Source organism: Pseudopipra pipra, chromosome 24, assembly GCF_036250125.1.
Source record: "Pseudopipra pipra isolate bDixPip1 chromosome 24, bDixPip1.hap1, whole genome shotgun sequence".
NCBI classification, from domain to species: domain Eukaryota; kingdom Metazoa; phylum Chordata; class Aves; order Passeriformes; family Pipridae; genus Pseudopipra; species Pseudopipra pipra.
In genome coordinates, this window is record NC_087572.1 from 2,134,426 (window position 1) to 2,147,247 (window position 12,822).

A 12,822-nucleotide genomic window follows, 5' to 3' on the forward strand; every position below is an offset into this window, starting at 1 on the left:
GAGACTCAGAGAATTCCTTTAATTGCTGTTATAACTGCAAGTCTGTAAAAGGTTTGGAGAAAGTCATCGTTACAAAACTACCAGCTGTTAGAATTGTTCCTGGTTCTCACCCCAGCTCGAAAAGGCTCAGGGAGATGCAGAGATTCAGAACAGAAGAATATTGCACGACCAACCCAACGGTTAATTGGACTAAAGAAGAAAGGAAAAGTGACACCGATGCGAGCGCTGCCCCTCGAGCTCTGCCCAGGGACCAGCTGGGACTGACACCAGCAAACCCCCAGAGACCCCTCCCCGACACCCCACTGGTGTCCCCTGCCCACCACAGCTAAATCTGAGCCAGGACAAGGCTGGAGCCACCTCACCCCAGGCAGAGCTGTCCCCAGCCCCCAGGCCTTTGGCAGGACTGGGATGCTCCCACCTGTGTGGGTGGAATCTCCCCAAAGGAGGGAAAAAACCCACAGAAAACACACCCCAAACCCCCAACTCTTCTAAGTGCACCTCATTTAGTGCTGTCCAGACCCAGCAGGGAACCCACAGCTCTGGTGGGGCAGCCCTGGGAGGGGCAGGACAAAGGCATCACATACTAAACCACCACCCCAAAGGCCAGGGGGAGCACCAAGGGCACTGTCCCCTTGGGATAACTCTGTATTAGCAACACAGTGTGTCATTACAAGGAAACTGCCCCAGAAAAAGAGGCTGTGGGGCTGAGGGAAACGTTGCCAAGCAGTCATGGGGGCTTCAGTGAAGGGATCCAAGTGAGCACAGCAAAGCCCGTGGCCCTGGTGGCTGTGGGACCCGGCACGGGTGGGACATGAGGGGTCAGGAGGGGACACACAGCCTCAGCCAACAGGTCCCACCCACACTTGGGAGCCTCTGCCTCCCCCCAGGCTGGCAGAGGGAATGGCCAAGCAGGGGTTAAAGTGGTCAGTGGGTCAGGTTGGGGCTTTGCAAGAGCTGAACTGGGCACCACAACGAGGGGGTTCTGCTCCAGGGGTGACCCAAACCCAGCAGGGCTCAAGTAAGGACAAGCCACGAGTACTTTGCTTGGAGAATTTAACTAGGAAGGACACAAAGCCCAGTGCAGGAAGGTGGTGCAGCTGCAAAGGGGGGAGCAGCAGGCCTTGGCCCTTCGAGGAGCTGCTGCTCTCACAGCAGGAAATGGGAGTTTCCGTGAGGAAAAGCTTCCAAGACAAAAAGCCAGGCAGAAGCTCGGGGTTTGGCAGGGGGTTTGGCTCTTTCCAGGGTCAAAGCCACAAGCCAAGTGCCTTTTTTCTGCAGCACCTCCAGCTTCCAGGTCCTGCCCGTGTGTTCTTCCCGGGCCAGGAGTGCAGAGCAGGGAGCGGAGCAGGAACAGCCACATCCAGGAGCCTCTCAGCTGTGGGTTACACGTGCACACACAAGCAAACAAAGAGCCAAGCTGGCACCTGGCAGCACCAAACACCCCTGCCAGGGGTCCCAGTGCCCCGGGGACCCCTCACTCTGCCTCCACCCCACACGTCAGGGCGGTCAGTCTTGGCCTGGCCAGTCTCTGGGGCCTACGGAGAAGACGGGCTACGTGTGCCAGAGACCTCCTGCTTCCTCCCCCTCCTGGATCTGAAGGGGTCACTTGAGTTGCCCACAGGATTTAGCGGGAATGAAACTCCTCCAGCCTGGAAGTGCAACCCCCAGCACAGTCACACACAAAGGAACAGCCGGTCCGTGGTTTGATTCACGTTCGATGGTGGAAATGAGCCTGTGACACACACTGGAAGCAGCTGTTTTATTCCCAGTCTTCCCACTCTTCATCTTCCAGCTGCAAGCAAAAGGAAACATCCCTCAGTTTGGTTCTGTAACTCGACAGCTCCTCCTGCCCCGGGCACCTGAGTCAGCACAAAGCCTGAGGTGTCCTCACGCTCCCACAGCCTTCCAACAGGGATCTGCCTGCTCTGTTCCCCTTGGGAAACCTGCACACTCTGCCAGCCCTTCTCTCAGGTTGGTGATGGTTTTGGGGAGCAGTTTTGCTCCCCCTGACTCACCTCCCCAGACACTTCCACCTTGGAGAGGGCCAGCTGCACCTCCTCTTCAGTCATGTCCAGATCAAAGTCCTTCTCCCAGTCCTCACTGATGTCCGTGCTGGAGCCTGGAACCACAAACAGCCCCACTGAGCCTCCAGAGCTGCACCTGCTCTCCAGACACTCTGGAGCTGCCCAAGCAGGCCCCAATTCCTTGGCATTCCCAAGGGTCAGAGCTCCCACAGCCTGCCCAAGGAGGGAAAGCCTCCACATTCCCAGCTCCCTGACAGAGAGGGGATGGACTGAGCTGTGCTTCCCTCACAGCAAGGGCTGGCTTGGGACAAGTGGGAGAGGTGGATGCTGAAACATGTCCTCCTCTGGCCTGGGAGAGCTGGGATGTGTCTGGTTCCACTCACACAGAAAATACAACAGATAGGGATTGACTTGGATATGAGAACTGTCATCACCCCCAAGAGAAAGAACCTCCTGAGGCAGAGGAGCAGCAGGGACACTCCTGGGGTGACAGGCAGAGGGAAGGAATCGCCACATTCCCTTTCCCAGCCTTTCCCTGGCATCCAGGGACCAAAGGCACTCCAGGGCCAAAGGCCTGCTCTGCTCAGCCAGCAGCCTTTTGATTTCTTGTCCAGTTTAATTCCACACACAGAGCCAGCTCCTGACACTCAGCCACCCTGGTGGATCTTGGGTTGTTCCAGTGGCTTTCTAACCCCAGGAAAGCAGCACACCCACTATCCTGGGAGAGCTGCAGCTCAAGGCTCTGCTCAAGGCAGTATCACCCCAAGGAAAGGCCTGGAAATGGAGACAACCAGAGTTGTGACATGTCCTTAATCTGGTCCTGCAGGAGTCTCACCCTTTGTTCCCCTGAGGGAACATGGAATGGAGCTGTGACACCAGCTGTCACCACCTTATGTGACCAACCCAACAGCATAAGGATTTACTTCCACTTCAGTTTCAGCCATTAGGATCTACCCTTCACGGGGCATTTTGGCAAAATCCCTTTCCTCTCCCCTGTCACCATAAAACCAGAGTCCTTTCCCCAAAAGCTGCCCCCCCAGCGGGTCCCCAGGCCCCGTGTGGCCCCACACACGCACCTTTCTTGCCGTTGTTGGAGGGGGTGGACTTCCCACTGTCCGAGTTGAGCTCGAAGACTCGTAGATCCGTGGGCCCTTCCTCCCTCAGAGTCTCTGTCCTGCCCTGGCCTTTGCTCTCCCCCTCTCTGAGCTCTGTACCAGCTGCTGGCTCCAAGGATGCTGCTGATTCCCGTGCAGGTGCAGAAGGCTGAGCAGGTTCTGGGAGCTTTGGCTCTTCCAAGGTGGCCTCCTCCAGCTTCTGGGAGAGGTCTGTGGTCCCGGCAGGGTGTGCTCCAGTCTGTAGCTGTGCAGCAGGCACAGAGGCAGGGTTTGCAATCTGAGTCACAAGGGACACGCTCTCACTGCTCTCCGAGGGGCTCAGCTCCGGGGGGAGCACGGCCCAGCTCCCCTCGGGGGGGCCCTGGGGAGCAGTGGGGTGGGTTCCCTCCGGGGCTGCCGGGGCGGGTTCTTTCTGTGCTGCTTCTGGAAATGTGATGTTTGCACAAGGCAGGGGTGACATCCCCAAGAACTCCTCTGTAGGGAGGCAGAAGAGAAGCGAGAGATGTTTCAGCAAGAGCAGCAGCAGCAGCAGCTGGGCTGGGAGCTGGAGTTCACAGATATCCTGAGCTGGAGGGGACCCACAAGGATCATCCAGAGGACACCTCAGCAATCCCATCCTGTCTCTGAGAGAGTTGTCCAAATGCTCCTGGAGCTCTGGTAGCCTTGGGGCCATGCCCACTACCCCGGGGAGCCTGTTCAGTGCCCAACCACTCTCTGGGGGAAGAACCTTTTTCCTGAGATCCATCCCAACTCCCCTGGCACAGCTCCAGCCGTTCCCTGGGTCCTGTCACTGTTCCTCTGCTGCCCCTCATGATTTGTGGGAGTGAGGAGGAGGCACCCACATAGACCCAGAATCCACCTTCATCAAGACCCACCTTCATCCTCCTCCCAGCCTGGCTCCTCTTGCATGCTCTGCTCTGCTCGCTGCTTCAGAGCCTCCCTCCGGGCTTCATCCTGCAGGGAATTCCCCGTCAGCAGCCCCACACGTCCCCAGCCCCTTCCTCCCCATGGCACTGCAGCATCACTGACCACAACAAGGCAGCCAAGGCACCCTGCTTTCTCAGGAAAAGCCTCTGCTGTGCCCTGGAGGGCTCCTTGGCTGCCGTGCCCACCCCCAGGGAGCCCCCCCAGCCCGGGACCCACCTGCTCCAGGCGATGCACTTTGTAGAAGTAGCGCTGCCAGAACTCGGAGTGGGAAACAGCCACAGGGACCTGGAATGGGATGAGCTGCTTCAGAGGGAGGGCTGCAGCTGCTGCCATGCTCCTCCCTCCTCCCAGGCCTTGCAGCCACCCCCCTGCACTGTGTAAGGCACCGTGTTTTCAGGTGCACAGACTCGGGGCCAAGCCTCAGGCAAGATGCTCCAACACGCACTGGGTAGTTCCAGAGGAACTCCTGTGCCAGGCCTGTGACAAGTATGGAATAAAACTACAAGCTGCTGCCTAATCCCCATGCAATCACAGTGATTTCCATACCAACCCCAGGGCCCAGGCAGCTCAGGGCTTCCCTGCAGCACTCCCCAAGTGAGGAATTGCCCACAGGAGCCAGGCAGGGCCTCACTCACCATTTTGGTGTAGAGGGCCCGGATGGACGGGCTGGTTGCCAGTAGCTCTGCCACCTCCCCTTTCTTCTCCTCCAGGCTGAACTGAGCCAGCCAGGCCTCCAGAAGCTCAGCAGGGCCTACGTGGGACAAGCACAGAGATAACAGGCCTTGGCACAAACAAGCAGGAAGAGTTTTGGGAGGTTTAACTGGAAAGATGCTGCTGGGGCAAAGGGGGAGGGAGACATGGGGCCCACATAAGAGCACAAGTTTAAACTGGGCCAGTAAACTCAGCCTAAGCTGGCCCCTAACATAACAGACAGATGTGCTCTCCATGACTGGTGATCCTAGCTGCAGGACAAGCCAGCAGCCTCTCTGGGGAATTCCAGATGGATTCCAGACCCCCAGCTGGGCTGGGCAGCACCCCAGACCACCCCCCAGACCCCCCCATACCATCAGGCTCGTTGCAGTAGGTGGCTGGGTCGGACTGGAGGCTGTAGAGACGAGCCTGGAGGAGACACACAGGGCAGAGCTGTGAGGGGAGGGGCAGCAGCAGAGCCCCAGGGACAGGGCTCAGGACTCCACATCCCCGAGCTTCCCTCCAGGAATAGGACACTCACCTTGGCACTGTCGTAGGGCTCGGTGGTACCTGAGGGTGTTGCCATCAGAGTTATAACGTCACAGTCGATGGTCTTGTCTGGTGAGGGGGCAAATGTGTCCGAGATGACCCCCAGGAAGTCTGACAGTCCCTTCCTCACCTTCTCGGTGGCACCTGAGGAACCTTCCGTCCTCTTTAAGAGAGGAACCAGCACAGGGTCAGTGACAGTCCCTGGATAGGATCCTTTAAGGAAGCAGGATGTCTCTCCCTTCAAAAAAGTGCTGAGAAGGTGCCTGGGCTGGAAGGGCATGGTGGGAGGCTCCTACCTCAGGATTTGTAACAGGTTTGTAGGGAACTGAGCCCAGGGTTTATGGGAAGGACACAGCCAGGTTTGGGACTGGCTGGTTTGGGGCTGGGCTGTCACAGCAGTAGCTGTACAGGGCTGAGGCTGAGGGTGACAGCTCATGGGGAGATCCAGTGCCATGCACAGTGACATTGTCAGGATCTCACCTACACAGCACAAGGGGAGAGAGGAACCACAGGGAACCTTCTTCTACTCATCTACAAGGGTATGGAGTGACAGGACAAGGGGGAATGGCCTAAAGCTGAAGGAGGGCAGGGTTAGATAGATATTGGGAAGAAATTCTTCCCTGGGAGGGTGGGGAGGCCCTGGCACAGGTTGCCCAGAGAAGCTGTGGCTGCCCCATCCCTGGAAATGTCCAAGGCCAGCTTGGAGCAACCTGGGTTAGTGGAAGGTGTCCCTGCCCATGGTAGAGGGGTAGAACTGGATTATCTTTCAAGCTCCCTTCCAATCCAAACCATTCCACGACTCCGTGACCTCCAGCAGTTCCACAAGGAAGCACAAGCAGTGCTCAGCACCAAACTTGCACTGCAGAGAAAACCTGACACCTGAAGGTCACAACTGGGGTTTGTCCAGTGTCCTGGGGGGCAGGACCACCCCGCTCACCCCCTTTTTCCCCTGTGCCACAGCTCTGCCAGCCCCCAACTCACCGCCAGCCTGTCCTTGACCACGCTGGCCGTGGCGGCGATGGTGCAGGCGGTGTCGTGCTGCACCACCTGGGTGAACTCTGCCAGGTCCCTCTTCATGAACTCCAGGGCTTCTGTGGACTGCAAGGAGACAACAGAGGAACTGTGGAGCCTTTCTGCTCTCCAACAAAGCCATGGTCGCTCCAGGAACACCCATCATGTTACAAAGACTAGAGTGTGAGAGCCTTTAACCCAGCTGAGCCCTTGCCCCAGCCAGTGTAATGAGTAAGACCACAGCAACCAGAATAACAGCAGGATTTGCTGTGCACAAACCATTAAAGTAGGAGTGTTTTTTTTAAGCTAAGAATAGAAAAACACAGGTTGGGAAAAGCCTTGTTCTGAGTGTTGTGTATAATTAACACCAGCAGTGCTGCCACAGGCAGGAAGTTACACACCACAGAGCCCTCCCTGCTTGGGGGAGTGATTCTCATGTGACAGAGCCCAGTGCTGCTCCCCCAAGCCACGAGATCCCTGCACAGCATCCAGGGCCCCCAGCTCCTGGAATTCCAGCCCTCCCAGCCCTCCCAGGCCGTGTTCCAGCCCCGCAGGTCCCACCTTCTCCTTGACGGCCTGGTAGCTCTGCTGCAGCCAACTGCGCCACCAGCCCCCGTCCTCCCTGCGGGATAGGGGGGGACACGGCGTCAGGACACACAGACACACAGAAAGACACACAGACAGACACACAGACAGACACACAGACAGACACACAAACACGCAGACAGACACGCAGACAGACACGCAGACAGACACGCAGACAGACACACAGACACACGCAGACACACGCAGACACACGCAGACACACGCAGACACACACACACACACGGAGCCTGAGCCAGAACTCCAGCCCAGACTTGAGAGCCCACATCCAGCCCCCAGATTACACTGCACAGACCCAGACCCAACTGCAGCCCCAGCCCCAGATCCCGACCCAGGCCCAGATCTTGACCCCAAACCCCAGATCCCAGACCCAGATGCTGATCCCAAACCCCGGACTCAGATCCCAGACCCTGATCCAAGATCCAGATCCAAGACCCCGACCCCAGATCCAGACCCGGAGCCCAGATCCAGACGCAGATTCAGACTCAGATCTCGAGTCCAAACCTCAGATCCCAGATCCAGATCCAAACCCAGAACCAGATCCCAGCCCACATCCCAAGCCCAAACTCCAGCTCCAGACCCCAGATCCCAGACACCGAGTCAGACCTCGGATCAGCGTCCAGAAGCCCCGATCCCGGCCCCACATCCCGGCCCCCCGCCCGTGCCCCGCTCACCCCTCCGCCATCTTGGCAATGTGACGTCACCAATATTTACCGACCCCTCACCCGTGCATCATGACGTCACTTCCTGCCCCGCCCCGGGGGCGGCCCCGGTACGGCGGCCGGGAGGGACCGGGAGCGACCGGCACCGGGCGGAGGTGAGCGGGGAGCACCGGGCGGGACGGGCCGTGGGGCGGGGAGCGATCCCGGTACCGGGCAGGATAAGTCCGGATGGTCCTTGGCGTTCCATGGGGTCTTGGTACCGGGAAGAACCGTCCTTGACGTTCGGGACACCCTCGGTACCGGGCAGGAAGGTCCTTGGAACAGAGAAGGATGCCGGTACCGGGAAGGTCGGTGCTTGAAGCAGGGAGGGATGCTGGTACCGGAGAGGACGGTCTTTGGCATTCCAGGGCATCCCCGGTACCGGGCAGGACGGTCCTTGGAGCAGGGGGGGATCCCGGTAGCGGGAAGGACCGTTCTTGGATCAGCGAAGGATCCTGGTACCGGGAGGGTCGGTCCTTGGTGTTCCAGACACCCCCAGTGTACCGGGCAGGACAGTCCTTGGAGAAGGGAGGGATCTCGGTACCGGGCAGGACAGTGCGGACGGTCCTTGGTGTCCCGGAGCATCCCCGGAGCCTCCCGCGGGCGGGGGCTGGTGCTGCTGCCCCTGTCTCCGTGTTTCCCTCCTGTCTCCGTGTTTCCCTCCTGTCCCCGTGTTTCCCTCCTGTCCCCCTGTCCCCGATGTGTCCCCCCTGTCCCCGATGTGTCCCCCCTCTCCTTGATGTGTCCCCCTTGTCCCTGGTGTGTCCCTCCTTGTCCCCGGTGTGTCCCCCCTGTTCCTCGTGTGTCCCTCCTGCGTCTCCTGTCCCCAGTATCCCCCTGGTCCCCGATGTCCCCTGTCCCCCGTGCATCCCCGGTGTCCTGTCGGGAGTCCTGTTGCTGACGGTGCCCCGTGTTTCCCGGCACAGCCATGGAGGTGCAGTCCTACTACACCAAACTGCTGGGGGAGCTGAACGAGCAGCGCAAGCGGGACTTCTTCTGCGACTGCAGCATCATCGTGGAGGGCCGGATCTTCAAGGCGCACAAGAACATCCTGTTCGCCAACAGCGGCTACTTCCGAGCGCTGCTCATCCACTACATCCAGGACAGCGGCCGCCACAGCACCGCCTCCCTGGACATCGTCACCTCCGAGGCCTTCTCCGTCATCCTGGACTTCCTGTACTCCGGGAAGCTCGACCTGTGCGGGGAGAACGTGATCGAGGTGATGTCGGCCGCCAGCTACCTGCAGATGACCGACGTGGTCAACTTCTGCAAGACCTACATCAGGTCCTCCCTGGACATCTGCAGGAAGATCGAGCGGGAGGCGGCTTTCTACCAGGCGGACAGCGGGAGCTCTGCCAGGGAGGGCACGTCCCTCGGCCCCCGGGGACAGTGCCCTGCCCCTGGCTCGTCCCTGCAGGATAAGGAAGGGGTCTCGGGCTGCCAGCGGGACCCCCCGTGCGGGGACTGCAGCAGCTGCCACCCCCTGGAGCTGGTGGTGAGGGACCCCCTGGGCGGCGACTCCCAGGACGGGGTGAACTCCTCGCTGCCCAGGGGGGTGGAACCCAAGGTGGAGTTCGACCCCGACGACGACGGGGAGGTGGAGGTGGGCGAGAGGCTGCCCCAGTATCCCGCCCCGCTGTCCCTGGAGCACATGGAGGAGGGGCAGCCCGTGGACCTGGCCTGCAACAACTACCACATGAAGCAGTTCCTGGAGGCCCTGCTGCGCAACAGCTCGGCCCAGAGGAAGGAGGACGTGGTGCAGCACTTTGTGAGGGGGTTTGAGGGCAGGACGGAGGACGCAGGGGTGGCCATGAGCTCCATGGTGGACATTCACAGCGACTGGTATGGTGAGGACACAGGTGAGAGGACCCTGGGGGGGTGCAGGCTGAGGAAACCGCTCAGTTGTGCCCAGACTTCTCTTGTTGCTGCTGTTCTTGCTCAGGAATATGTCGGTGAATGTTGTGGCACAGTGAAATAAACTCTTGTTGTGGACTTCCAAAGCGGCTGTACTTGTTTGTTCAGTGCAGCCCGTGGGAGGTGAGTATCCCCAAGAGCTTCACAGCCCCTCTGGAACAGAAACTGGAGCTAAGTGTGGGTGATTCTGCTCTAATAAACAAACTCACTTGAGACCTCTTTGAATGGCAGGTGAATTTTTAAAGAGAATTTTTTCTCTTGTGGATGGTCACATTGTAAGGAGCAATCCAGGAGGAGCTGAGCTGCCACAAGAGGGATCTGCTGCAGGACCTGGCACAGCAGAAGGAGCTCATCCCACTGGAGCTCCTGCCAGCACATCTGCTGGGTGATGGTCTCTTTGCTCCTGCTTTGAACTTCAAAGGGCAGAAATCAGTTTAATCCAATACTGAGGGACACCTACAAGTCCTTTAAAAGCTTTAAACTCTGTGGTGCTGCATAAAGATGAGATTTTTTAGAGGCAAACTCACTTTTCAGCTGTTGGTCACCGAGGTTCCACTGCTGCCCCAAGCCCAGCACTCGTTGGAATGTCTCAGGAATATCTCCCAGGAGCAGTGTCAGGGACCCAGAGAAGAAGAAACTCATGTCCATATGCATTTCCTCTGAAGAGGACAATAAAGATTTGGGCATTTTATCTGTTTTTTTGATAATTGCCTTGCCCAAACAGCCCTGTGAAGACGGGAGGTGGCTCTGGCAAACTGCAGGTGCCACAAACAGTGAGGATGTGGCAAATGCCACAGTGCCTTGGGCACAGACAGGGCTGGCACTGGGTGCTCTGCCACGCCCAGCAAGTTTGTGCTCACATCATCTCCAGCTCAGGCCTGCCTCTGTGATCCTAGAGCCAATAAAACAGACCTGTTCTCTCACTGCTTTGAAACAGGGAGCTGATAAAATCACAAAATGCAGTTTTACTGTCCCCAGAAGCTCTCAGGGCTGTCACAGATCACGCCTGTAAATTTTTGGTGTGTAGCAAGGCAGGAGCATCAAACACACAAGCTTCTCTTTTTCCTCTCTTAAAATCTCCCAGCTGTTTAATAAATCATTAAAAAGGGAGATGCTTCCAGAATTTGATGGAGAACACCAGGAGTCCTGGCAGTGGAGTAGAAATGTCAGTGGTAGATGTGCTTTAAGTGGGAGTGAGGGAAAGGAAACCAAGCCCTGCATTCCTTGTGTTTCCCAGCTAAAACAGGACATCATAAGCATTGAGGAGAATGGGAGTTTCTCTTCCCAGCTTTCACTGGTGCTGCTGCCTCAGCATTTTCACAAGACACCAGGAATGAGAAATACAAAGTCCTGACAGAGGAATGGTGCACTCAGGCTGGCACAGGAGATGAATACTACTTATATTTTTGAGTGTCCACATCTGTTCTTGTCATCCTGGTCCCCTTCACAGCAGGTGGAGGGTAAACAGGCACCTCTAGAGAGCCTGGAAGCAAGTCAGGACTAAGAACTGGGTTTGGTTTTTATTTTTAATGGAGCTTTAAGTGCCCAGCAGGGATTAGCAATACCTTTTGAAGGTCCAGAATTGGGTGAGGTGGCTCTCACTCACATGCCATTAATATTAGACACACCTTTTTTGATAGTGGGTTGGATAAACCTTAATAAAGGGATGTTCTGCAACCTCAGCTGCTTGTGGAAGAGCTCAAGGCCCTGAATCAGTGCCTGAAACAGGGAAAACTAATCCTTTAGCATCACATCTCCACCCTTCTGCTGGAAGGGAAGCTCACCCCTGGCTGATGCTGACAAACCTGGCAATACTCACGTTGGTGTAAAATGTGACCTTCAAGTTTAATTCTCTTTTTGCACCTGACCTCATAAATTGGGTATCACCTGCACTTTGATTTTAGGAACAGTGAAATACCATCACCAAATGTACTGGAGTCCTTTAGCCTGTTGTTATTCCCAACAGGAAGGCTGAAGTGAATGGCAGGAGAAACAAGTGTTGATGTTTTGAGATGGGTTCCCCACATTTAAATATAAGACCACATGGGGCACAGTGCAGTGTTCCTACCTGCAATTTGTGTTAAAAGATTTTAGTTCCTGATGCTGTTTGATGCTAATGGTTTAATAATAATAATAAAAAAAAAAGGAAGTAGGAAACTTTTGTGGTTGAGATGGAGCAGAGACCCCCCTGCACTAAAAGCAGGTTTGGGGCACTTAAAGGCTTCTTAAAATAAAATGAATGTTTTCCTGTTGTGGGTATCAGCTGTGTAAGGCTCATTTCCAAGGCACTTGGGCATCTGCAGCTGCACCAATGTCTGCAGCTGCACAGGCTGAGGGAATTCCAGGTAAGCCCAGCCCAGGGACAGGGGAGGTGCAGCTCCCTGGGTTGGGATCTGCGGGAGCAGGACAGGAACCCCCCACAGCATTCCCAGCAGTGCTGCCCCTGCCTGACCCGCTGCTCTGTGTGTTTTCTCTTTCCCCCTTAAAGGTGACGTGCTGGTGGTGCCAATCAAGCTGCACAAGTGCCCCTTCTGCCCTTACACGGCCAAGCAGAAGGGGATCCTGAAGAGGCACATCCGCTCCCACACCGGGGAGAGGCCCTACCCCTGTGAGACCTGTGGGAAGCGCTTCACCCGCCAGGAGCACCTCCGGAGCCACGCCCTGAGCGTGAGTCTGGTCCCGTGTCCCTCGGGAAATTCATTGTAGAACTTGGTTTTTTGGCATTTTCCAGCTGCGTTTCCCGAAATACATCGGGTGAAACGGCCGTGGCCGATGCGAGGCAGGCTCAGGGGAGTTTAGCTGTTGTCAGGTTTCTAATAATAATAAGTTTAAGCCACTGGTATTTGGTTCAATAAGTTAGGTATTTGGTTCATGAGGTGTTTGATATTTGGTCTGTTAGGTTAGGTACGGGGAAGGAATTCTCCCCTGTGAGGGTGGGCACTTTACTTTGAGAAGTAAAAGTGAATCTTGCTGCCTGAACTTTGAGAGAAGGCGAATTTTCTATTGGGAAAGGGAAGGAAAATATGGTTAAAATCCACCCCTTTGGGCCCTTACCTCCTTTCTCACTGTCATGGTGTGAGGCATCAAACTGGGCATCGTCGCTGGGCAGCTGCACCCTCTCTATGACCAGGTGATTCTGCTCATCTGTGGGTACTGAAATCTTTGCCTTCAGGTCTGCAAGGGGAGAGCAGCAAAGCAGGGGTCACAACCATTGGGCTGATTACAACAATATTTTTTTATTACAGTTTCTGACAGAATAAGGATCTTCAAATTTATGGTTGTTTTCCC

The 12,822-nt window shown here is 56.5% G+C and overlaps 2 protein-coding genes and 1 long non-coding RNA gene across 5 annotated transcripts in view; 1 reads left to right on the forward strand and 2 right to left on the reverse strand.

Annotated features, from left to right (window-relative positions):
* BSDC1 (BSD domain containing 1) lies at window positions 1-7,727 on the reverse strand. 2 transcript variants are annotated; one of them, XM_064635327.1, is made up of 11 exons: window positions 7,645-7,727; window positions 6,878-6,938; window positions 6,287-6,403; window positions 5,298-5,468; window positions 5,131-5,185; window positions 4,702-4,817; window positions 4,283-4,351; window positions 4,015-4,093; window positions 3,101-3,613; window positions 2,016-2,119; window positions 1-1,792 (listed from the first exon to the last, which is right to left on the reverse strand). In XM_064635327.1, exons 1-11 carry the CDS (start codon window positions 7,653-7,655, stop codon window positions 1,760-1,762), a joined length of 1,329 nt encoding a protein of 442 aa, XP_064491397.1. In that variant the 5' UTR covers window positions 7,656-7,727; the 3' UTR covers window positions 1-1,759. The 2 variants fall into 2 exon arrangements, with proteins under 2 accessions (XP_064491397.1, XP_064491398.1); XM_064635328.1 differs by having other exon boundaries at window positions 7,594-7,656.
* Window positions 7,669-12,822, forward strand: part of ZBTB8B (zinc finger and BTB domain containing 8B) — a 7,051-nt gene continuing 1,897 nt past the window's right edge. The window contains exons 1-3 of one of the 2 annotated variants that reach the window (XM_064635325.1): window positions 7,669-7,736; window positions 8,547-9,479; window positions 12,023-12,201. In XM_064635325.1, the coding sequence (XP_064491395.1) occupies window positions 8,549-9,479; window positions 12,023-12,201 (1,110 nt within the window). In that variant the 5' untranslated portion in view covers window positions 7,669-7,736; window positions 8,547-8,548. Of the gene's footprint in view, window positions 7,737-7,823; window positions 7,929-8,546; window positions 9,480-12,022; window positions 12,202-12,822 lie in introns of those variants that run through there. The other variant, XM_064635326.1, reaches the window with a different exon arrangement.
* Window positions 8,684-12,822, reverse strand: part of LOC135402302 (uncharacterized) — a 17,886-nt gene continuing 13,747 nt past the window's right edge. Inside the window, exons 3-4 of the long non-coding RNA XR_010425078.1 lie at window positions 12,589-12,708; window positions 8,684-8,815 (exon numbers count right to left, since the gene is read on the reverse strand). This is a non-coding gene — a long non-coding RNA (uncharacterized LOC135402302). The remainder of the gene's footprint in view (window positions 8,816-12,588; window positions 12,709-12,822) is intronic.